General features: G+C 45.0%; 1 protein-coding gene across 5 annotated transcripts in view; it reads right to left on the reverse strand.

The window, feature by feature from the left end:
* PDE8A (phosphodiesterase 8A) overlaps nucleotides 1-22,559 on the reverse strand; it is a 156,419-nt gene that overhangs the window by 122,862 nt on the left and 10,998 nt on the right. The window contains exon 1 of one of the 5 annotated variants that reach the window (XM_041468754.1): nucleotides 7,040-7,169. The exons of 2 other annotated variants lie outside the window; for them this stretch is intronic. In XM_041468754.1, coding sequence (XP_041324688.1) covers nucleotides 7,040-7,048 — 9 coding nt within the window. In that variant the 5' untranslated portion in view covers nucleotides 7,049-7,169. Of the gene's footprint in view, nucleotides 1-2,142; nucleotides 3,797-7,039; nucleotides 7,170-22,559 lie in introns of those variants that run through there. 2 more of the 5 variants (XM_041468756.1, XM_041468750.1) reach the window with 2 other exon arrangements.

Genomic DNA, 22,559 nt, shown 5'->3' on the forward strand with positions numbered 1-22,559 from the left:
ACTCTGAGAAATAGCAATGGTTCTTAGTAGCACCCTCACTCTTACAGTTCTTCCTCAAGTCAAAAATCCTTTTAATTACAAAACAGCACAACATCCTGCCCAATGCTTCTTTTGCCTTCAGGAATTTCAAGCTCCTACACACTGTTTTCAGTTTGCTCACACTTTCTTTCTTTCTTTCCAAACAACTTCACTGGGCTGTGAGAACTGCTCTGCCCACACTCCTCACTCCAGCACAATCTCTGAGACAGCACAGTTATCTAGCACTGCAAATCTGATCCTACCACACACACTAATGATAAAAGCAGGGAAAGAAATATCACGCTGCCTGACAGCTCAAAAGACTATGACAGGATTTTGCACATGAAAATAATGTACACGTGATGTGTCCAACAGATTTTGTATTCAACTGATCACAAACAGAGCTCCATTTTCATTTCTCAGAACCCATCTTTCACAGAACTGTGCTAAAAAGTGATGACAGGGGCAGAAAATGTGACTGGGTGATGAAAATGTGAGTGACTGTCAATGAGATGACAGCATGCATACAAACCAACAGCAACCTATAGTGTCTGGCTGAATTATCCAAACCTAGTAACAAGAATTTGTACAAAGTTCTTGAAGGTGAACAACAAAATTTAACTAACTTAAGACTGCTTCCCACACATGCTTCTGGAAACAGGTTTGAGGGATTTTTCCCCTTAAACAATCACACAAGACAAAATCACAGAACAAAAATTTTAAAAGACTACTTTTGATTCAGGTTTTGCAACATTCAGTTATAATCACTATTACAAATTCAGCTAGCAAAACAATTGTCAGGACTTAGATGACAACTTAAGCTTCCTCAGCGTGGCTGCTGTGTTAAACATGCCGTGAGCTCATCTATCGCGTGTGAACAGGGCCGTAAAGTTCATTTCCTGTGCAGTGCTGTTAACACAAAAATTTAGCTTAGTATACCACCATTCAGCTTCATGTTCTTAGTTAAGTATTGTTAATTCCTCACCAGCTCATCACTCTCTGTCTGCTAATTTTCAAGACTTTTTTAAATTATGAAACTTATTGAACTATGACCAAAGATTACTAAATCTGAAGGAAAACAATCAAAGAAAATCACCCACATAACTGAAGTAAATTATTCCAGGTCAATACTGTAGAAGTTGTCTTAATAAGCAAGTAAAAAACATAAGAAAACAACAAATCATTAGAGTTTCTGTTAGTCTGCAAAACACTTGACATTCAGCTAGATCTCACTTGCATCTCAAGCCTGTATCTTATATTTACAGCATGTGTATCTCAGTTCTTATCACAGCCAGGTTATATAAATATCCCCAGGGCTGCTACAATATGATTTTTCTTACATTTGCAACTACTCATTTTTACAAAATAAAAAAATAGTTTCAAAAAAAAAAAAAAAAAGCAAAGATATAATCCAAATCTATAACATTAGGAGCTAAAGTACAACCCCTAAATAAACAGATAAAAAGCAAACAGACAAACAAGCACTCCAAACCACTAACTGTCCCTCTTCCAAGAAAATAATCACAGATCGCTGTTTTTTTCACTATGTGTCAGTCAACTCTATACAGTCTTGTGTCATACCTCTACTCAAAAGTATGGGCGCAAACACACGGAAAAAAAACCCGCCAAAAACCACCCTATTTGCAGCAACAGACAAGGTCAACAAGTTGTTAATGTAAATCAGTACCCAGAGCAAAACACGCTGCCGCTCTCCCTTCAACTTTCCAAATGGAAGAGGTGTGTAAAGCGACCAGCCCGGCTCGCAGACGGCCCCAGACCGCGATGTGCCCGTGTCCAAAGGGGACGAGCGGAGAGAGCCGCGGGCCGGGCCGGCAGCACCGCGGGGCTCCGCGCATCCCCCGCACGGCGCAGCGACCCCAGCGACCCATCAGGACAAGTTAACACCGCTCTCCTTCCCAGAATTAGGAAAACTCATTTCGTGGAGCGAAGAAAGAGGCTTGGGTACCTCTACAAAGTCGCCAAGACACTGATTAGTTTGTAAACGAAAGTAAAGCCCGAGCCAGGAAAAGCTCCCGCACAACGGCCCGGAGAGTCCCTGGGCTGAACCGCTACAGCCAACTCCTGTGCTGAGAGAAAAGTGCTCGTGTTTAGCACCCTTTTTACCTTAACATTGGATCTGCCGGTCTGGGCCTCTGCCTCCATGCTCTGGCTGTTCTCCCTCTTGTCTTTCTTAGAGGAATTAGTCCTCGCCTCATAAGTGGATGTGTTGTAGCATTTAATGAATAATCCTGGGACGGGGTTGCCTTGCTGCTGTTGAGACATGGTTGTGTTGGTCTGGTGAGGGAAATTGTACTCCTCAGACTCATTGCTACTGTGACAGATCACTCTGCTGTCAGAGAGGTTGGTGCTTGGAACACAGCCCATGCTTTGTGGCCACCTGGGGAATACTTCTAAATTGTATATATATATACGTGTATATATATATATGTATATATATCTTTCCTTCCCGTTGATATTTTCCCCCTGCTTAATATTTTGTTAACAGGTTGACTCTCTCTCCTGCGTCTCCGCTACACTCTGAAGCATTGCCATCGGTCCCTTCTACACCACCAGAAACGTGTCTGTTCTCCTCGTCCTCCAGGAAACAGGTCCTTTTAGCTCAATCTCAGCAGTGGGCTGGGGAGCTGGAGGGGAGGGAAGGGGGGAAATCAAGAACCGGTCGACTTCGTATTTTCACAGATTATTATTAATTTGTCTAAGCCATCTGAGAATCTTGGTAACGTTTTCTTTCCTTCTTGTAAAAGCAGAAAAAAAAAAAAACACCAAAAAACACCCAAGCCCCAAACCACACACACCTCGGCGTCGGCTCGGCGCTCAGAGCGGCCGGGGGCACGGCACCATCTCCTCCCCTGAGCCCGGAGCGCGGCGCATTTTCACCCGGGCTTGCTCCGCGTTACCGATTAACCCGGGACCGGGCCGGGGGCCGCTCCCCACCTCCGCGTCCGCGCTCCCGCCGAGCCGCGCTCGCTCCTCGCGGTCCCCTCGGCGCTGCGCTGTGCCGGGGGTGCGCTTTGGGGTGTGCTTTGGGGCCAAAAAAAAAAAAAAAAATCAACGATTTATTAAAAAATACCAGCGAAGAGCCAAAGGCGCCCGGCCGCCCCGGGGAGCCGGCTGCGCTCCTCACGCCGCGCTGGGCACGTCCCGCGCCGCCTCGGTCGCGGGCGGGCGGGCGGCCGCCGCGGGGGTGACATTCAGGTTCCCGTCGTCGGAAGGAAGGAAGAGCCCCCCGTCAGGCGGCAGCGGGGCTCTGCGGCCGCCGCAGCGGCATCCCGGCTCAGCGCGGCGGGGCAGGGGCGGGCCGGGCCGCGGGGAGCCCCCTCAGGGAACGGGGCACGGCCCGGAGGGCTTCCCTCAGCCGCGGGGGCAGCCGGCGCGGCGGGCGGACGCATCAAAGGGCCTCCATGATGCGGTTGGTTTTTTGGGCAGAGAAGTGATGCGAAACGTCGAGAAGGGAAAAATTAAAAAATAAAAATAAAAAAGGGCAAGAAAAATTAAAAAGAGCGAGAAGTAGAAGGAGAACGATCCTAGCGTCCCATCCCGGCGGCAAGGGCTGCAGCGGCGAGAGCTCTGGTTCCCGGGGCCGTGGTGTCTGCATCCCTCAGCAGGGAAATGCCTGGCTCCCCGCAGCCGCCGTCCCTCGCGCCGCGCTCACCTTGTTATTATTGATGTTCCTCAGCGGCGGCCGCGGCCCCTCCGCCGCCCCGCCCGCCCCGCGCCGCCCCGCCCCGGCTCCCCCCGCGCTGCCCCGGCTCCCGGCCCCGGCTCCCGGCCGAGCCAATGCAGCGCCCGGCGGCGCTGACCTCCGGCCCGCGCTGGCGTCAATGCAGATCAGCGGCCGCCGCCAATGCCGCGCCGGCCCCGCCCGAGCCCGCTCAGGGCTCGCACCGCACCGCGGCGGGGCCCGCGCCCGCCCGGGGCTGGGGTAGCCCCGGGACAGCGCCTCGGGGAGCCGGCAAGCGGCTGCCCGTGAGACACCTGGTGCCCTGCTTCAGAAAGCGGACAGCGGGCTCGGTTGTTGCTTCCCATCGTTTTGCTTTTCGACTCTGCCCATGCCAATTTCTTTGAAAATATTTTTGAAAGCAAAGGCTGTGAAAAGGGAAGATGGTGCTATGGGTGGAGCCAGGCCCCGGGGCTTGGGAAATCAACTGCAGGCAGACTTTTCCTGGTATATATATGTAAAATAAACCTTTTGTTTCTATATCATATGAAAGTAACTATGATTCCTTATCCTATAGATGTGCTGGGAGACTAGATGTCTGGATGTACTCTAAGAGAGTAAAACAAGTCACTGCCATAGATGATTTGTGTTCCAGAAGTACCAGCTCAAGTGCAGCCCAGGTTCAACGACACACATACAACAGTGTACTCTACCAGAGACCACACACAACCCGATGGCATCTTCACGTGCCTTTTGCTTTTTTCACTATGTCATTCGTAGCTTCTGCTACCTTTACTCTCAATGACTCACGGAGGTGCTTCTCCAAGGTCCTGCCTTTTTTCACTAGCTGAAGAACAGCTCAGAGGTAACAGCAATTTAGGGAAGGCCCAACCAAATTTTTGATTTAGGAACATGGTGAAAACCAAATATCAGAGACATGACTTTTATCACTAAGCTCCAGCATCTGAAGAGGGGAAAATGATTTGTTACACGAGGAAACTGTTTGAACTACTTCTTTGTGCCATGAACACTCCTGTGGTCCCCTGGCAGAATCATTGTGTTTCAGAAGAACCAATTCAGCAGGAGCACACTTGTGTGCATTCAGGACAGCCACACTTTTAACAGTACTTTAAGTATATGACAAATGCCATCAGGTCATAATCAAAAACAAAACATGCAGATAAAGGTTGCCTATGGACAACAAGGATGGCAAGAAGCAGCTTTTCACTCATATACGTAACAGCATCACTTGATCCAGATGAGAGCACCTTGTAAAGCTTTGAGATGCAAAGCCAAAAGTCAGTGCTTTTGAGAAATGTGGTTTTTTAGGATAACCACAGTACTTGCAATGCAGAAATGCTTTTATTTACTTCTCATAATTGCTAGCATTAAAGGCTGGAAAATCAAGTCTTTCCTTCCCCGATGTTTCTGCTACTGTGCAGTTTCAAGTATAAGCAATAGTCACATAAACTTCATCCACCCCATTAATTTAGCTGATCTACAGAGCCTGTTAGAACCAGAAAAAGAAGTCAGCTTCCTGTGCCCTCTCATAACTTTGGACACCCACTCAACATAAGCATTTAACAATAAATGAAGGAAAAGGCTTAACATACCCATTTGAAACAGTGAGCACTGTTTGGAGATGGATCTCACCCTCATTCTTTCCTTTACATTAAACATTATTTACTAGATGCCATTAATAAGAACACACTCATGTGCAGCTGGAAAAAGACTGTGGAAGAAGAAAATGCTATATTTCCTACTTGTGCTGTTCAGCATAAGTGCAGGCTCCCTTCCTCAGCCCTAATGGATCTGTCAGCAAAACTGCTATTGCACTTTATTTCTGGTGGCACTGGAGGAGTCAGAGACAGCAAAACTTCATTTGCAGAGCTGCACATTCAGTTTGCAGTGCTGACACCTAGAGTTAAGCTTTCTACTTTGTAAAATATATGAGTCTGGTTTGCAGGTACATAGAGATAAAATTCATGGTGTCATTTTAAAAAAATCAATATTGGAAAAAATCTCTGCTTTCCACTTTGAATGCAAACAAATTGCCACTCAACTAATACAAAAATTTATGTAAATGACAGGCAAATACTGGGGGGGGGAATGCTTTGTTTGATAACAGCATGACAAAACAAGAAAGTGTACATGCAGATATTATGTGCATGCGTACTTTACTCTTTTAAAAAGTTTTTCCACAACTGTCCATTGGCAGGTTATTACTGATTATTTCTACAGTCTAACTTCATTAAAAAAAACCAAACCAAAACAAATCCATTTGCAAGATTTTCAGATGAGAACTCACATTGCCTTGAATGGGAGGATGAGGTGAGACTGAATAATCCCTTAGTAGTTTAATAAAAGCCATTGAAAAATCACTGGGGTTATTGTCACACTGATAAAAATTCAACTAAAGACAAAAAACTGCTCTTTGAACAAGACACTGGCACTGGAATTGTCATTTCTCTGCAATTTGGAAACACTGGTGCTGGATTTTATTGCCAATAGAAAAATACAGTTGAAAGTATAGATTTACCCAGAGCCTAGAATCAGAGAGAAGGGGTGAAAGCATCAAAATTGTTGGCAGTGGTAATAATTTGTCACTGCACTGTATGAAGTGTGTGGATAAAGAGCCTTGGTCACACTGCTGAAGTGCAGCTGAGGAAATGGTGGGCCTTGTTATTAAAAAAAACCCAAAAAAATCATGCAAAATAGCAGAGGAAGCTTAGGAGTGTAGACACTGGCAGATTAGGGCTGTGGGGGAAGTGCAAGGTCAGTACAGAGTCAGTAAGGGAGAGGTCATAAGTGAACTAGCTCTAGGAGACAGCTGGGAGAATGAGAAAGGTTATTTATGGATAATGAGGTTGAATTTCATTCAGGACTGCAGAATAAGAAAGAATGCTAGGAAAGAGCTTAGAATGATGGTTATCAGCTTCATCTGCAGACAAGTGGGTGCTGGGGAAGATCAAAGTATTTAGAGAATGAAACATAAGTGTCAAAATTTAAAAGGATTGAAAAGACACTATTCAGCCACATCCTCATCCTTCTCACAGAGAAATTACTTTGGATCCTGCCTGTTTTTTACAAAAGACTGAACATACTGCCCCCCAGGTATCCCCCACATATGCTATCTCCCCCCACATTTCCATAAGCAAAATCCTGCTGTATCAGCAGTGTCCATCCATTTCACACAGGCCTTGACCAATTCCCACTGCACATTGTAGGAGTTCATGCACGAGCACTGGGACTGTTCACTCCTGTCCAGTCACACAAAAATGCATGCAAAGGCCCAGAGACAAAATTGGTTGCCAAAATCCAGTTCTGATAATACTTCAGTACCTGAGACATGGGCAGGCAGAATTATGCAGAAGGAATGATGGGCTAACATCTGCATGAACAGCAAATATCAGTGGCTACTTTGGAAAAGTGTCTGTCCAGCAAAGGCAGAGAGAGCATGACTGCAGTCCTGTGAGCACAGGCAGCAATCTTGGTAAGAGATTACTCTATGTGGTTTTAATTGCTTCTCCCCCCAAGTCAGCTGTATGTTCCAACTGTGTCTTTTGCCCTTCGGAAAAGTTGGGCAATCCTTTTGGTCTCTAGGCCAGTGAAGGAGGCAGTGGGGAGAAGGAGGAGGAGAACTGTGGAAAATGTGCCAGCACGCAAACAGCTGAATGGACTCTACAACGCTAACTACTGACACGTGCAAGCTGTGACAGAGTTTTTATCCCAATCCCAAGATATTCTAGAAGAGGAAACAAGGACCATATGCTGCCTTAGCCCCAAGTGAGTATCAGCATTACACCCCACGAGGGTACATCTGCTTGTTTGTGTATGAGCATCAGGTATCCTGGAACAGGGTGTTTTCAGGTGACACAAGAGTAAAATCTGTCCTGAGACAGCTCATCTCCAGCTCATGGAACGTACAGAAGTACAGTGAGTTTGTTTTCTGCACCACTTTCCTGATGTCCTGAAAAGCCCCAAAGCAGCTGAGAGCAGGCTGTCCTGATGTCCTGGCAGGCTGTCCGGCTGCTGCTGTTGTGTAATTGCAATTGCAGAACACAGACAGCTGTCTGTACCACTTGGAAATCAGAGCCTTCAAGGCAGCCTAAGTCAGCAACTTTTTCAACTCTAGCACTAAAGACATTCAAGTCCAAAGCTCAGATACGTCATGTATGTACAAGCTTCATCATCATAACTGGTGTCAGAACAGCTTTTGCAGCTGTAGTTTACACATCACACTCTGCACTGCTCAGTGATCAGCATGATAGATACAGTATATTTCTAGGAGAAAAATGTACCCCCTTCTCCACTGTACCTTCTTTCCACTTTCACTACCTTCTTTGCTGTCCATCTGTCCAATGCTTCTCAAGATTCCCTCAGCATTATACTTTCTCTACTTTGTTTTTGGTGGGCTCTCTCCAAATTGCCCAGGAGGAGTACCTGCTTCCACAGCAGATGCAGAGTGAAGGTGAGCAGACCTCTGCCACTCAGTTTTAATGGCTGGGCACAGGCCTTCAGATGCTGCTGCTCTCCCTTCCCCAGTGCCTAATGCTCAGCCCTAACCCATGTCTTCCCAGTGCTTGAGCCTGGAGCCCTACACAGCCCAGGGAGTGCTGCACCTACAGGATGCAGGAGGCTGCACTGCATCACCCAGCTGCTCCTGACCTGCTGCCAAAGCAGCCTCCAACAGCTCCTACTGCCTGGCCTCGCCTTCAGTTGACCAAAAATTTGTGGGGAAGGGAGGAACAAAGCACTGTCGTCCCCACCCTCTCCCCTATAATTACCCAGTGCTTCACAAGCAGTATTATCTGTCTGGATACACAGGGCCATGCAGCCAGCTGTGACCATACAGAATTAGCTGTTCCCCTCTTGGAGAGTTTTCCCTTCTCTCTTCCTAAGTATTTTTAAGCCAACTTGCATTTATTTAGCATGCAACCTTTTGAGTTTGTGATTTACTAAACCAAGAATGACAATTGGTCCCTTTAGGTGGAGTGGTATACCCAATTCTTACACCCTACAAGTGCCTGTTGTCCCTCTGCTTCCTAGGAGTATTGGATCCTTTTCTTAGCTAGTCAGCCTCAGCCAGGCTCAGCCAAAAGTGACCACAGCCTCAGGACCCTTCAGATTCCTGAACTGATTCCCAATGCCACAACCCCCTATATTACATTGTGGCCTGACTGGATCCAATAAGAGAAAACAAAACAAAACAAAAATCAGTAAAAGAAACAACCAACTTGTGTCCTCCCTCAGTAAGTCAGTTTTCTTTGGTCATCAGAGCTAGAAGGACAAGCTCTTAGTCTTTATTGTCTACCCCAGCAACTAAAAGATCAGTTCAGGCTAATGAGGGAATACTCACTCAGGCAGCCTCTCAAATCCACAGATTCCTTGCCCCTGAGTCTCCCCCAGGATCCCACTGTCTCCTGCCCAGCAGCCACTTTCTTGTTTGCTCCTGGTTAACCAGCAGTGCTAGTGGCCAGCAGCCTGCCTGCCTTCCTGTGCCAGCATCCTTAACTCTTCCCAAAGGCAGACAGAGTAAGAATGCAAAGAGAACGACAAAATATGGAGCTAGAAACTCATCCTTGCTGTATGGCTGCAGCAGAAGCTGAAAAACTCTCAAAATTAATCTTTAAGACTAGACTGTACACCTGCAAAACAGATGGCTTTCACGGTTGCTGAATTTATTATTTAAGGAACAGATACATCATCCGTGGTCATACTGAGCAGTGATTTATTATATATTCGCAATAGCAAAAAATCCCATGTCCTGGCTGTGAGATTTATGTTCTTAGATCACTGAAACAACTGAAGAATTTATCCTACAAAGTTGTCTGAATATAACACAGGGAACTGGACCTCATTTGAATACTTAACAACTCCTAGCTGTGTTCTCAAGTACATTTGCTTTCTTTTGGGTCAAAATAATACCTTTAAATACACTCAGTCGTACTTGTGTACAGTCCTTCCCCAGTGTTAAGTCTTTCAGTGGAGCATATATGCAAGAACCTGAACCCTTAATTAACAAAGAGGATCATACCCTACCATCAACAGGTAACCCAGAGATAACTGTGCAATTGAATATATCCCTTTTCCTAGGAATGTTTCACATCCATTCTTTCACTGCAATCAGGCTCTGATTTTCCAGCAATGGCAGAGCATTTATCCAATACTATTTTTCCAACTGTATTCTCATTTCTGCAAGCTCCCACCAGGGAAGTTGCAGTCCTTGTCTCCTGCCAACGTGCAGTTCTGCATGCAGACAGTTGTAAGGAGGAATGTACAAGAATCTCTGTGGTGCCATGGCACAGCACCCATAGATCATGGTTCTTATAAACTCCATTTTATAGCTGTCTGCACATCCAGCTGAGCAGGAGGAAGAGCACACCACAAGAATTGCAAGAGGAGATGACAACTCAGGGGAGAGATAAGGAGAAACCACACTCAGGAGAGAAGGCAGGTGGAAAAAACCAAGCCATGGAAGTTTTCTGGGGATAGCTATTTAAAAAAAGAGAGAAACAGACTCAGGATGCGTCGGGGAGATAAATCTTCTGAGTTTTTGAAAAGGGGAAGGCAGTGCTTGCAGGCTCACTCACCACAGCCCTAACAAACATAAATCTTACTCACATGGGCACCATCCTTCCCAGCACAGTCACCAGGGCTGGCTGTAGCACAGCTATCACGGAAGGATCTGTCATATTAAGCAGAACAGCACTTGGCAGTTTGTGTGAATTATGGTTAGGGCCAGCACAGCTGGGTGCTGCAGGGGTTGACAGGCTCTGTAACACAAGCACAATAGCAAGTCCTAAAAAAAAAGAAAAAAAAAAAACTCCAAAATGTTTTGGGAACAGAGTTGAAAAATACTTTTATACACGTCCTTTAAAATTTGTGAGAGACTTCCAAACAGATGGGGTGGGGAATGATGTGATGAATTGAGGGGGCTGATCTCATGGTTTAGATCTGCCTTGGCAAGATCTCCTGGGTCTGCACTTACTGTGCCCAAGTGGGTGGGTGCCTAGTGCTCTATCAAGAGGCTTTTTAATCTGTGCTCACTTGAAAGGAGCTGCAGTGCCATCTCTGTCTCCCTGATAAATCTCCAGGCACAGCTCCCCACTTCCTATCCCTGCACACAAAGGCCTCTCACTCCGGTGGCTGCACGGAACCAGGAGCAACCCTCATCTCACATGGCCCAAGTGCCAAACACACCTTCCCCCACAACCCAAAGCTGGTTTACACTTCTGCTTTTGAGGAGTTTCAGAGCAAACCATTCCACACCATTCCACCATTGCAATGAATTAATGTAACCAAGTCAAAACAGTCACTCTTAAATTCACTACCACAACAAGTATACCAGTTTGGACAAAGCAACTGAAGATATATTCATCTCCTTGCACTCTTGGAAGTTCATTGGGCAAGTGTCAGTCGTTTGAGAAGGTCAGGATCATACCATGCACATAGCATCCCTTCAGACCCCAAGCAGACTGCTTCCCTCTTGCTCAGCTTGTATAAACACCTAAAGTCACAATTTCCTTTTGACAGTCTTGGGCACCAAAAAAATAACCACTTTTTAAAATAAAGCTGAGTCTTTAGGACTTCAAAAATCTGATCTAAATTGATTATCCTTTTAGAAGGAAACTAAGTAACTCTGCATTTCACAGGTTCACAGGGGAAAAGCTGTGTGGATTTTTAGGAGGGGAGGTAAACTGAGAAGAAAAAAAAAAAGTATGTACATAAGGTGTCTATTTTCTGTAAGATAATCTCACTATAAAAGTTTTTTCCAAACACAGCCACATTTCCTTTTCAGGAGGAACAGCAAGTCTCAGAAAAACCAGTCTTTCTCTGGGGAGAAGTACAGGTATTCAAGACAAATATTACAAGAGAGAACAGTTTAAACTCAGCTTACCTAGTGCAGACTGCACAGACTGGTGCTGCACAGGGCAGGCAGCGATGGCAGCTGTGTGGAGCACTGTGACTCAGCTGTGCCTGGCTCTCCAGAGGATCACTTCTGGGCAGCACGAGGGTTATTCCCCACATCCTGCACCCAGAGCTGCCATCTTACTTGATCCGTTTTCACTCAGTGCCCTGACTCACCCATACATCACACACAGGTGAGCAAACCTTGCTGCTCACTGCCACCCAGGGGGAATTTTCAGGAAGTTCTGGGAGAGAGACATCAGGAAACTCTTGCCTACTCTTGCAGGTTTTCCCCCAAAATAGCAACAGTTATCCTGGACTTACACCTGCCCCTGATTAAACAAGACACCCTTCAGATCCCTACCAAACCCCCCCAGAGACTGAAAGAGGAGAGATATAAAAGACCTGTACACCTGTACTTAATTTAGTGTCTAGGCAGAAGCCCAGTCTCTCAGCTGAAACTCTGGGTCCAGCTGTGAGGTATTTCACTGATTGTGTAATGGTGATCAAAAAGAAAAATTAAAGAAGTAAATAGCAATATAGCAAATTGCATCCCTCATAGCATTTCTGTTCAAGTTTTTGTTAATATTATAAGCTAAATAACAGAAAACAGTTCATATACAAGGGATGTTTTGGAAGCACTCTGCTCAGAGATAAACTGTACGTGTACATACTTCAACTTCTTTCACGTAGATGCTGTTTTTAGAAAACAAACCAGAAAAATGCAAACTCTCCTCACTGTCAGCTCGGGTTGTTGAACATTTAAGAATGGAAAAGGGCATTAGCCTACAATGACAGTTAAGGGATTTTTATCACTGTGTGAATTACCTGCAAAATTACACACTCACAGGGAAATCACTGACACACAGGTTTAAATAAGGCTGCAAGTGCTTTGTAAAACACATTCATTTTACATACTTACTTATTTTTTTGCTGGCTGTGTTGGCTGCTTCTTAACACGTGGAAAAGAGAAATGAAATTATCACCCAAAGATGCTCTGGGATACAAAGGACCCTGTGAAAGTGCCTGGGCTGTCACAGCATCCTGGGCAGGGTGGGCAGCTGCAGCTGCTCCTGGCTGCAGAATAATGGCATCACCTCACTGCAGCCCTCTATACTTTATGAGGAATATATAAATATTCAGTGTTTTCTCCTGGCAGCCCTCATTTCAACTTCCATCTTTTTCTTTCTTTCTTTTAATTTTCTCACTCTTTTGTCACATTACACATTTTTATTATTTTAATGTAGGACCCTTTTGATAATATCAACACATTAATAATTACAGTTATATTTTCCCATCTGAGGCATTTATCTGATGCAGAGATGAAGACTGCAAAAATTATATGAATAAGAGAAAGTAAATTAAGCAGGACTTTTCTACACAGAGACTGAAGCAGAAATAAAAATTCTTTGCAGTGCTGTAGATTTCAGACAAAACCTAAATCCCCAGACCAGCTTCCTGTCAGAGTATAAACTGCACGTACTTTGGCCATTTTCTCATCAGTTTAAAGCCAGCATCATATTTGTTACAATGACAGCATATTTACTGATGAAAGCCCTCTGAAAGACATTTTGGGAAGAGAAACAGAATTTTATCAGACTAAATTCACATTGCACAAACAATGTTTTTTCAATACATTTGTGCCCCCTGCATTATTGAAATAAACCTGAGGCAGCTCCCACATCACAATATTCTTCAAAAAAACAAAATAAAGGCAGGAATTACCCAGCTCTTCCTCCACTTGAGGAGAATGTGAACTTCTGATAAAAAGTTTACTTTAGTTGCTCTGCCAAGTGCTAGGTCCAGAACTGGGGAGGATTAATAACAGGAATGGGCTGGAGACACGTGATTGAGTTAGCCTTGTTTGCAGTGCGGCTCCTTAGCAAGGTACAGCCTGACCTTAGGTGACTGTGGCTAAAAGGAACAATTATGGAGCTCAGCAGTGGAAAAAAAGGTAAAACAAAAACAGACAGACCGGAGCCATATAACTGAAAGAATTTAAAGTGTTCAGCTAAATTAGGCACATTAGGTTAGAATACATTACAGCCAAGCTTTGTTAACCACTTCAGTGAGAAAAGAACTTCAGAAAAGATTATAGAAACCATGGATTTCTTCTAGAACAGATGCTGTACTGCTTCCTTTTATCTCTTAATAACAAATAAAAGTAAACTTTCTTTTATCTCAAGTTACATGGCCCTATCACAGACATACTGGAACACATCATAAATACTAGTTGATTTATGGTTCTAATTCCTTAGAGATGGGAAAATATTGAGTGATTTGCTCTTAATAACCTAGGAAGCATTTGTCATTGCCGAGAAGCAAGGCTGTAATCTGACCTCTTTCATCAAAGTCTCCACCTTTTGAAGCTTCAGTGGTTTCTGGGAAATCATATATTTAAGACAGTATAGCCAAGTAAAATTCTGTATTTTTCAAGTGCAACATAACATATGATTCTGCAGCAACACTTCGCCTTTCCTAGAGTTAGCACATCTTGCTCTGCACCAGTGAAAAAGCTTGAGCTGACTAATGATCATCTAAAAGGTTTTAAACAAAAAAGCTTTCTGATAAGAGTGCATTTCTCTGAAGGTCAGTTTATCAGGAAAATGCTAGTAATAGTCAAGTGAGATGCCATTTAGTGCAGCAGGTTTGCTCCTAGAAAGGAAAGTCTCCCAGTTTTTTTACAAATGGGGAGCCACTGCAGAAAAAGGAGTTGGTGACTGTGGAGACACATGCAGTGAGTTTATTCATATCTGACTGGTATTTGGGAATAACCTGACACTTTTGAGGAAGCTCAGAAACCCGGAAAGAACCTTTAAACAGCTGTACAAGGAAACAATTCTCATGTCCATCTATTTTCTTAACTCTGCTTGTTTAAAAGACTTCCTAATTCTTGTTTGAGTATGGAACTGTTGGCATTTTCTGCGCATCAGTTCAGTTCCTGTTCAAGGGGGCCTTGGAGAGCAGCGTTCCTGGTGGGATGGAGAGCAGGCCCAGAGGTGTGCTGTGTGCTCTCTGCACCAAACCACCTGGAATGCCTGAGTGCTGTACCCAGGCAAGGAGTTCTTGGATCAGGAGCTACTTCACTGAAGCCACTGGAGATGATTTTGGTTCTCCGTGTGATGTCTTTCAAATGCTGTTTGTGGGCACAGAAAAACACCAGAGACATGGCTTTGGGATACAGTCATCAAACACAGGCATCCTGGGACACTCACAGATGCCCACTGCAAGCCACAGAACACAGGCCTGCTGCCTGCTGATCTGCTTTGGGGAAAATTGCTAGGATTGAAGGAATTTATTTTGTTCTGTACTTCAAGGGCCTCCCGTGGCCAGGCGGGCGGGCCGGATGCAGCTGGAGCGCTCCCTCCCTTTCCTGGTGGGAGTCAGGGAGGCCAAGCACGGCTGCCCAGAGCCCTGGGATGGGTCACTGCCCTGCCTGGGACATGGCATTCGGGGGGAAGATCCCCAGCCCTTCCACAGCTCAGCCAGCCAGGCAGGAAACTGCTGGGTGACAGCCACTGACCCTACTTCTTCCCACTTAAAGCTGCCATTGAGTCCTCTTTTGAAGGGTGCTTCACGAGTGTTGAGTTGCATGAGTTTAAAGCTGGGCTTAGCTAGCCACAGTGGATGGACCCTGACAAAGGGCTTTTAAGCCTCCTCAGTGAAGACAGCTGGTGTTTTAAGGAACAGGTTAGGACATGACAATAGCTCCCTGCACTGGTACAACTGGTTACTGACTGGAATTCTCAGCAAAGATTCATACAATAGATTCATGTATCCATAAAATTGAATAGATTTATAAAAAAATTCAGTGTTACGTCTGAAGACAAGACAATGCAATGTATTAGCTGGGGCTGGGAAGCCAATTTCACTGGTGCATGGCTCCCTCCTCACATAACTGGCTGTGATGGAGGTCAGCTCATCCTCTTGGATATCCAGCCTGTCTCAGTCAGACAAGAAAGTACTGTGACCTGATCCAACCCATCAAGCCCTGATCCAAACAGGAGATACAAGGCAAAGGGCTTCTATATAAGGAAAAAAAAGGAGCTGGTGGAGTTCAGAAAAAAAAAAGAAGTAGGATCAAAAGGAGTATTTTGTAGCACAGTTGAACTCGTCAACACAGCCTGCACAGTGCCATCTTTGGCACATTATCCCACAGTATAAGAACAAAGCTAGATCCAAAAAGACAATTAAAAGGAAACCACACTATCTAGACAGGACATCTCTTCTGCAGAGCACTAATGATTAACCTTTGGAAACCACAATAATTTATCATTGAAGTAAAAAGTACAGTGAAACCCCAAAGATCGACATGAACCAGAAGCAGCCTCTGGGAGACGTCCTGCCTGCAGGAAAGCATTCAAATACATACAGGACATAGTCAGGGTCTGGACATATAATTATGGTTTGAAAACAAATAATGCTACACCTTAAACAAAAAGGAAATTTCCATAAGATGAAGCTTGAATACTCCCTGGAGTATACCTTGAGACAGCTCTCAAGACACAATGAAAGAGTCACCACAGTCCAGTTTTAGGGAGTCCCTCAGTAAATGCAAACAAGCAAGGTTAGTTGGCAGAATCATGTCTGAGCTTGGGATCTCTTTGCAGAAAGCACAAGCTCTCTTTTACTGTAAATAGTGAGATCTGGTCTGACCAGTGGCTGATTGCAGAGCACTGTGTCTTGTTAGCTCACCCCTGGCCATAACAGGGAGCCGTCACTTGCATGGAAAGGAAAACAGAAGTTAATGGACTAATTCATTCAACCTGTGTTTAAAAATCCCTCACTGCCCATGACTCCTAAGTAAACTGTAAAGAAAGGGATCTGATTCCCCTGCATGTCTGACTTTGAGCATACACATAATACTCCCTGTTCACAAGGTTATCTTTGATGTAAAGCCACTGTGCACTGGCCACTATCTTCACTGACATCCATTATAGGAACCCCGTGTATAAAGTGCACCTTGCTTCAGCGTGCAAGACATTTGGTTCCCAAAAACACATAGGATGGCTGGAGTAACCACTAACCAGACATGCTGGAATGCCTGGAAGTGTCCAAGATTAGTCATTTGGCAGCAGTCTTGAGGAAATGCAGCTTTACATATCCCACTCTGGACAGAAGAGTTTAGTGCTCAGGCCCTTCTGGCAGGTCTGAACCTGACTCCTTCCCTCACAGAACACAGCACAGCTTGGATCAGCTGTGGCTATGACAGCTAGAGCTGGGATGCAACTGCCACAAAAATCTGGATCACTCACTTTGTCAAATCTGTCTCCAGCATATTCTTTACTTCACCAAAAGAAAGAAACCCAAACCAAAACAAACCCTATCCCTATACTTGGCCTTGGTATTTATTTTTTCTGGATAATTTCAGCTTCTGTGTTTGTCATCTGAAAGGACAACTCACGTGTCACATACACATGGGTCAGAAATCTGGTGGGTGTTTGTATATTATACAGGAGATCAAAGATTGAAGTTTCATTCTAACCTGAGGGCAACAAAAGAAGGTTACTGAAGAGCAGTGTGCCCGCTCATCAGCTGTACAGATCCAGGCAAATGCAAGATTGCATTTGGGTGCCTCAGCGCTGGCAGGACTGAGCTGCAGATGCTTTTTGGTCACTGCAGTTTTATGCAGGTCTTGCACGGACCTTCTTGTCAGGAGGGCTGGCACCTGCACCTCGCTGCGCTTTTAGCAAGGGATTCAGTCCCCTGTGTGTCAGGTAAGCTGTTCCTAGGCCACATCCATGCCAGGAATTGTGCACAGCACAGAGCCCGTGCCTCTGACCGGCCAGCACAGCCAAACCAGGAACCCGGAGTCGCAGCCGTGGCGCAGGAATGCCTCCCAAGGAGCACGGCCAGAGCAGCCTGTCCTGCCTCAGGTCAGCCTCCCTGGCCCTCAGAAGGACCACTCTGCTTGAGCTCAGTGCTGAGCTGAGGCAGAATGAGTCCCACTGCTCCGCAGCTGGAATGCTCACCGTGAGACCACGAGCCTGGCATCGCAGCATTGCGTGGGGCTGCCATGGCCAGAGCAGGGTTGCTCAGGGCTGCAGGGAATGAACCAGGGAAAACATGCAGAAACCAGCAGCTGTCCTGGTTTTCATGCACCCAGCTGCAGAACTGGAGCCAAGGACTCTGTACCCAGCACTGCACAGATGATATTGCTCCTTCAATGTACGACATTCATGGGGCATTCCTAGGGTGAAAGAAACCAGCACGACCGAATGGATGAATGGAAAAACGAATGGCTTCAAAGTTGATTTAAAGGAGATATTTAGTCATGCATGGGAAGGAAAAGAGAGAATAAGTGACCAAAATAGAATGAAGCAATTGGAAACAGCTGATGTTTGATGAAAAGAAAGATATTTTCTGGGGTGAGAAATTTAGAAGCCTTGAGTATTTTGAAAGGGCAAATTATGCATGAGTTTTTAATCTTTTAAATGGTGCCAGGTTATCCAGAATCCACTCCAGAAAGGTTTCTGAAGCAGTTTATTCTAGAATTAAGCCAATACCTTCAGCCAACTCTGGAAAATCTTATTTAGAGTCAGACTAACATATTGTGAGCTCATGTCACTGTTGGAAAACTGCTCCAGCTGAAAGCATGAGGGAATAGTTCTGCTAAGAAACCCTAAAGTTTAAGCCTTTTTTTTTTTTTTAAGTGCAATAAGAAAAGACAGGAAATGAAATTAAAATCCTTGATAAAAGAAAATAAATTATAGAAAGGCTGAGTTACATTTTCTGATAGTCAATACCGTGTTTCCATTTTACAAAGACTGGACAAGTTTCATGCTGTACTGGAAGTGAGGGGTTTCCTTTCCATGAGGTTGACATCAGGGCAGTTCTCATACAGAGGTGACAGTTCCACAGCCCCGACTTGTGACTACAAATGGGACAAATCTAACTGTGCTGCTCCAGCCAGTGTCCAAATCACACAAATTACCATTAAACATCTCTGCCAAAATGGCAGAGAGCTCAGACAGTGCACTCACCCCAGCCAGTAGAAATTCAGGTGTCAAACCCCACAGGGCACCATGGGTGACACTCTCATAGGCACCAACAAATGGATTTCACAAAGCAACCTTTTTTTAAGGCTTCGTGTAAGCTTTTGGGAACATCCAAGCCTGAGGTATCCTAGTCATTCATGTTTCTGCATCCTCAGCTGTTCTTTATGTGCTATGAACGTTTTGCATTTCTTTCAGTTTTGGGCTGCTTTTTATTTTAACTCGGCAAAAAAAGTTCCTGGATAAATGACAGACACCACCTTGTCCCTTTAGTAAATCATTGGCAGACATGGGTCAGCATTTTGAGATGAGAGGAACACACTTTAGTGGTGGACTTGTTGGTTTTATGGCTGGATTTGATGATCTTAAAGGTCTTTTCCAACCCAAATGACTCTCTGATTCTATGTATGGACACAGGTAGGAAACCAGCCAGACAGTATATTACTACCTTTTATAATAAATGCTAATGTTTTGCTCCCATTAATGTCCACGTCTTTTAAAGTCACAAGTGTGCTGTAATAAGCAAATATAAAGTCAAACCCCTGTGGTTATATAAAGCTATGTGGAAGAAGAAAAGAGAAGCTATGTGGAATCCATGACACCTGGATTTCTGCAGGGAGTCTGAAGACAGCATACATTGCACATGGCACAGACGACATAGATTTCCCAAACAGAAGCCTAAGAAAATAAAAATCAGTAAATTCAAAGTTGATCCCAAAGTACAGTTGGGGAGGGAACACAGATCTGTTTAGAAATTCAAGCCAAATTTGGGAAATTACTGTGGACACAGATAAAAATTCAAAACAGAAATGTATAGCATATTCAAATATTCTTTGAGCAGAGGAGTTGAACTAGATGATTTCCAGTGTTCCCTTCCAACCTCAACTATTCTATGGTTCTGTGAAATATTTTCCTTTGGTATTTTCTAAATTAAATGGTTGGGTTTGATTTTTCTTTTCCAAAATGAAAGGGGACAAACAGAAACCGCTCATAAAGCAATTGCAGGCATTTTGTTTGGGACTGAATAAAAACATTTTGCAAAATTTAAGAATTTTCCTCCTAAGCCTCCTCAGTTTTCTCCAAAGCAACCTCTACTTCTAGTTTCATTAGACCTACGTTTATATTTCATAGCTGAGGGGGAAGGGTCAGAGAGCAAACAAAAAAACTCACCATTGATCCAGCTCTGCTCTCAACCCCTATTTTCTTATTCACAGATAAACCCTTTCAGATGTACCCCGCTTCCTTCAGGGCTGAAGGTGGAGAGCAGGCATCTCTGCAGCCAATAATAACAAACACTAACACCAACTTTGCATGTTTCCATGGCCATGGTGCCCCAGAGACCTCCTCTTTCATCCACACACTCCTCCCCTCCAAAGCCATCTCATCACCCTCTCTCTGAGGCTGGGGAAGGAGGGACAGGTCAGCTACACCCACTTACCAATAGATTTTGTTACTAGGGGGAAGAAGAAGACGGGAAGAAAAAGGAGGTGTCTCTGTTTTTTCATTCTTTTCCCTCCTTTCTTATTTGCAGGTTTTGTTACCTGCTCCATGTGGTTACTGGTGGAAGACACGATGTCATTCAAGTGCAGAGAAGCAGCACAGGGAGCACTGTTGCACAACCAGAATCCACCAGGATCACGCTGCTGTCCCCAGGGCAGCACGGGCAAAACGGAGCAATATTTTCCGATAAACACAAAAACCACTTGCAGTTAAACCTTGTGCTTAGTCTGGCATGGGAGTACATGACACTGGCAGATCAACCACACCAGAGACTGACTCGGGTCCATTTGGGGTCAATGACAGCTTCAGCCAACCACATGCTCGTGGCCAGCACTGCAAAAGGTGCTGCAGAGGCTGCATGGGACTGACAGGAGGGGCACTCCCAGGAACATCCCAAGGGCAGAGGAAAAAAAAATCCCAGGCCTCTACTATGAGCACAAAGGAGCTTCACCACTCCTAGGAGGGAGTTTGGGACTGGTACAAATGGGGGGAACAGCCGATGAGTAGGAAAATGTCAGCCTTAGGGAGGGGAGGGGCGGCAGTGGAGCTCAGCTCATCATATCAGCACTTGTTCACTCATGCAGCAACACTTCAGCACAAAGAAAAGCAAATGTCCATTATAATCTCTCATTTCTGAACTAGTCTCCTGCATATTAATTCCTATTGACTGACAAGTGGAACAGCACACATCGATCATCTTGTTAATCAGGTATTCTTGCAGCAATGCGTGATGCAGTTTAAATAAGCCACGTTAAGTTCCTTGTGTACACAAGGAAGCTATTATAAGAAAATGTAATGATGAAACCACTTTTTGCAAGAAGCAAGCAGAGCTTGAGCACCTTATATGCTTTGGAAAATTTCACTTCATTTACATCATTTTTCATGACCTTTTGCTTAGCATGACGTGGTGTTGTCCCCCAGCTGTGACCAGTTTGGCTTGAAAGTCAAGATTTTGCAAGCCTGACTAGAGAATTTCCTGAGGCTCTAAGCTTTCAGGGAACTCAGTACCTTCTTTTTGAGGGGGCATTTCTTCTATATAGTGTGTTTTGGTAGCTCAAAATAACGACCACTCTTGAGGCTATTACTCAGATGCACAGCAGATCTTGGCAAGCAGGACTGCTGAGTTACTGTGGTCCTGTAGGAAAAGGTCCTTCCTCCCCGTGGCACCAATGGAGGAGACGCCAGCACTGCCACAGAGGAAGAGCACCAGTCACAAATGAGGCTGCCCAGCCCCAGCTGTGCACCCCACTGCTCAGCTGGCCCTGTTGCCCAGTCTCCCAACACAATTATATTTACAAAAACACCTGATTTGCAGAAACAGTGCTCAGTCTCAGCTCCTGCCGGTATCGGCAGAGACTGCACGCGCTGGGATACTGAAAAATCAGAGCGGTATCACCAGCCTGTGCTTCCCCTCTCCCACTTTTACAAGGGTGGCTCAGCCTCTTAGGGGCCATAACTGAATCTTTATGAAGCCCTTGTGTGGGTTTTACTGCAAAACAACGCTGAGAATGCACATGCACGATTACACCAGGACAATAGCCTGAAGTTAACAATCGCTTCCTGCAATTGTCTGAGGCAGCCTGTAGAACTAAGAATCATCTCATGATAAATCCTTGTTGGTCATTTACCATCATTAATCTATACTGTCAGAATGAATTAGGTGCAGAGGAGCATATTAATTACAATGCAGATGACACTCCAGCTTTAGTTATCAGGACTGCAGAGTAACCAGTGCCAGTTAATCAAGGCCAGTGCCACGGAGCTGTGGAAGGAAAGCGCGGTTCAGCTGGCAGCACTGACATCCAGCCTGCAGGGTCTGCACTTACAGTGATGCCATTCTAGCCTCAGTTTTCCAAATTGCTCTCTATTTCTATCCACATTAGTCAGGCCTATGGTAACACTTTTTCCACTGCCTATGACATGCCTTAAATTAGGGGTGACCAGCTTTGTCAATATGTAGCCACCTAGCTTTATTTATAGAACATTTCATATTAAACAGCAAAAGCTCCCACTGTCTTTTTATGCCTGTTGCATAAAATTTAGCATTTAACAGCTACTTACTCATTTTACTTACCAGCTAAGGCTACCTTTTCACAGGCTGTTGTTTCCATGTCAATATTATTTTATGCCATTTTCTGAAGGGCTAGGATTATGGAATAAATCTAAACATCTGAACAGTTTGTAGAGCACAGGCAGAGCAGCTAGCAAAGGCCCCCAAATCCCATCAGCCAAATGTAGCCCTTTTGTTATTGTAGGGCCAGAGACAGAAACTCTCAAAGCCCATCAGATTCCTGCTGGCACTCTCTGTGTGAATTCCAGCGGGCAGGCTGACCACTCACTCTGGCTGTTAGCAGCAGCAGGCTCCTGGGGAGAACACATAAAGTTGTTCTCCACATCTCCTGCAGACAGGCACGAGGAGGTGCTCTACACAGAGCCAGCATGGTAGCAGGAATGCA

Source organism: Pyrgilauda ruficollis, unplaced genomic scaffold (assembly GCF_017590135.1).
Source record: "Pyrgilauda ruficollis isolate IOZ18807 unplaced genomic scaffold, ASM1759013v1 scaffold23, whole genome shotgun sequence".
NCBI classification, from domain to species: domain Eukaryota; kingdom Metazoa; phylum Chordata; class Aves; order Passeriformes; family Passeridae; genus Pyrgilauda; species Pyrgilauda ruficollis.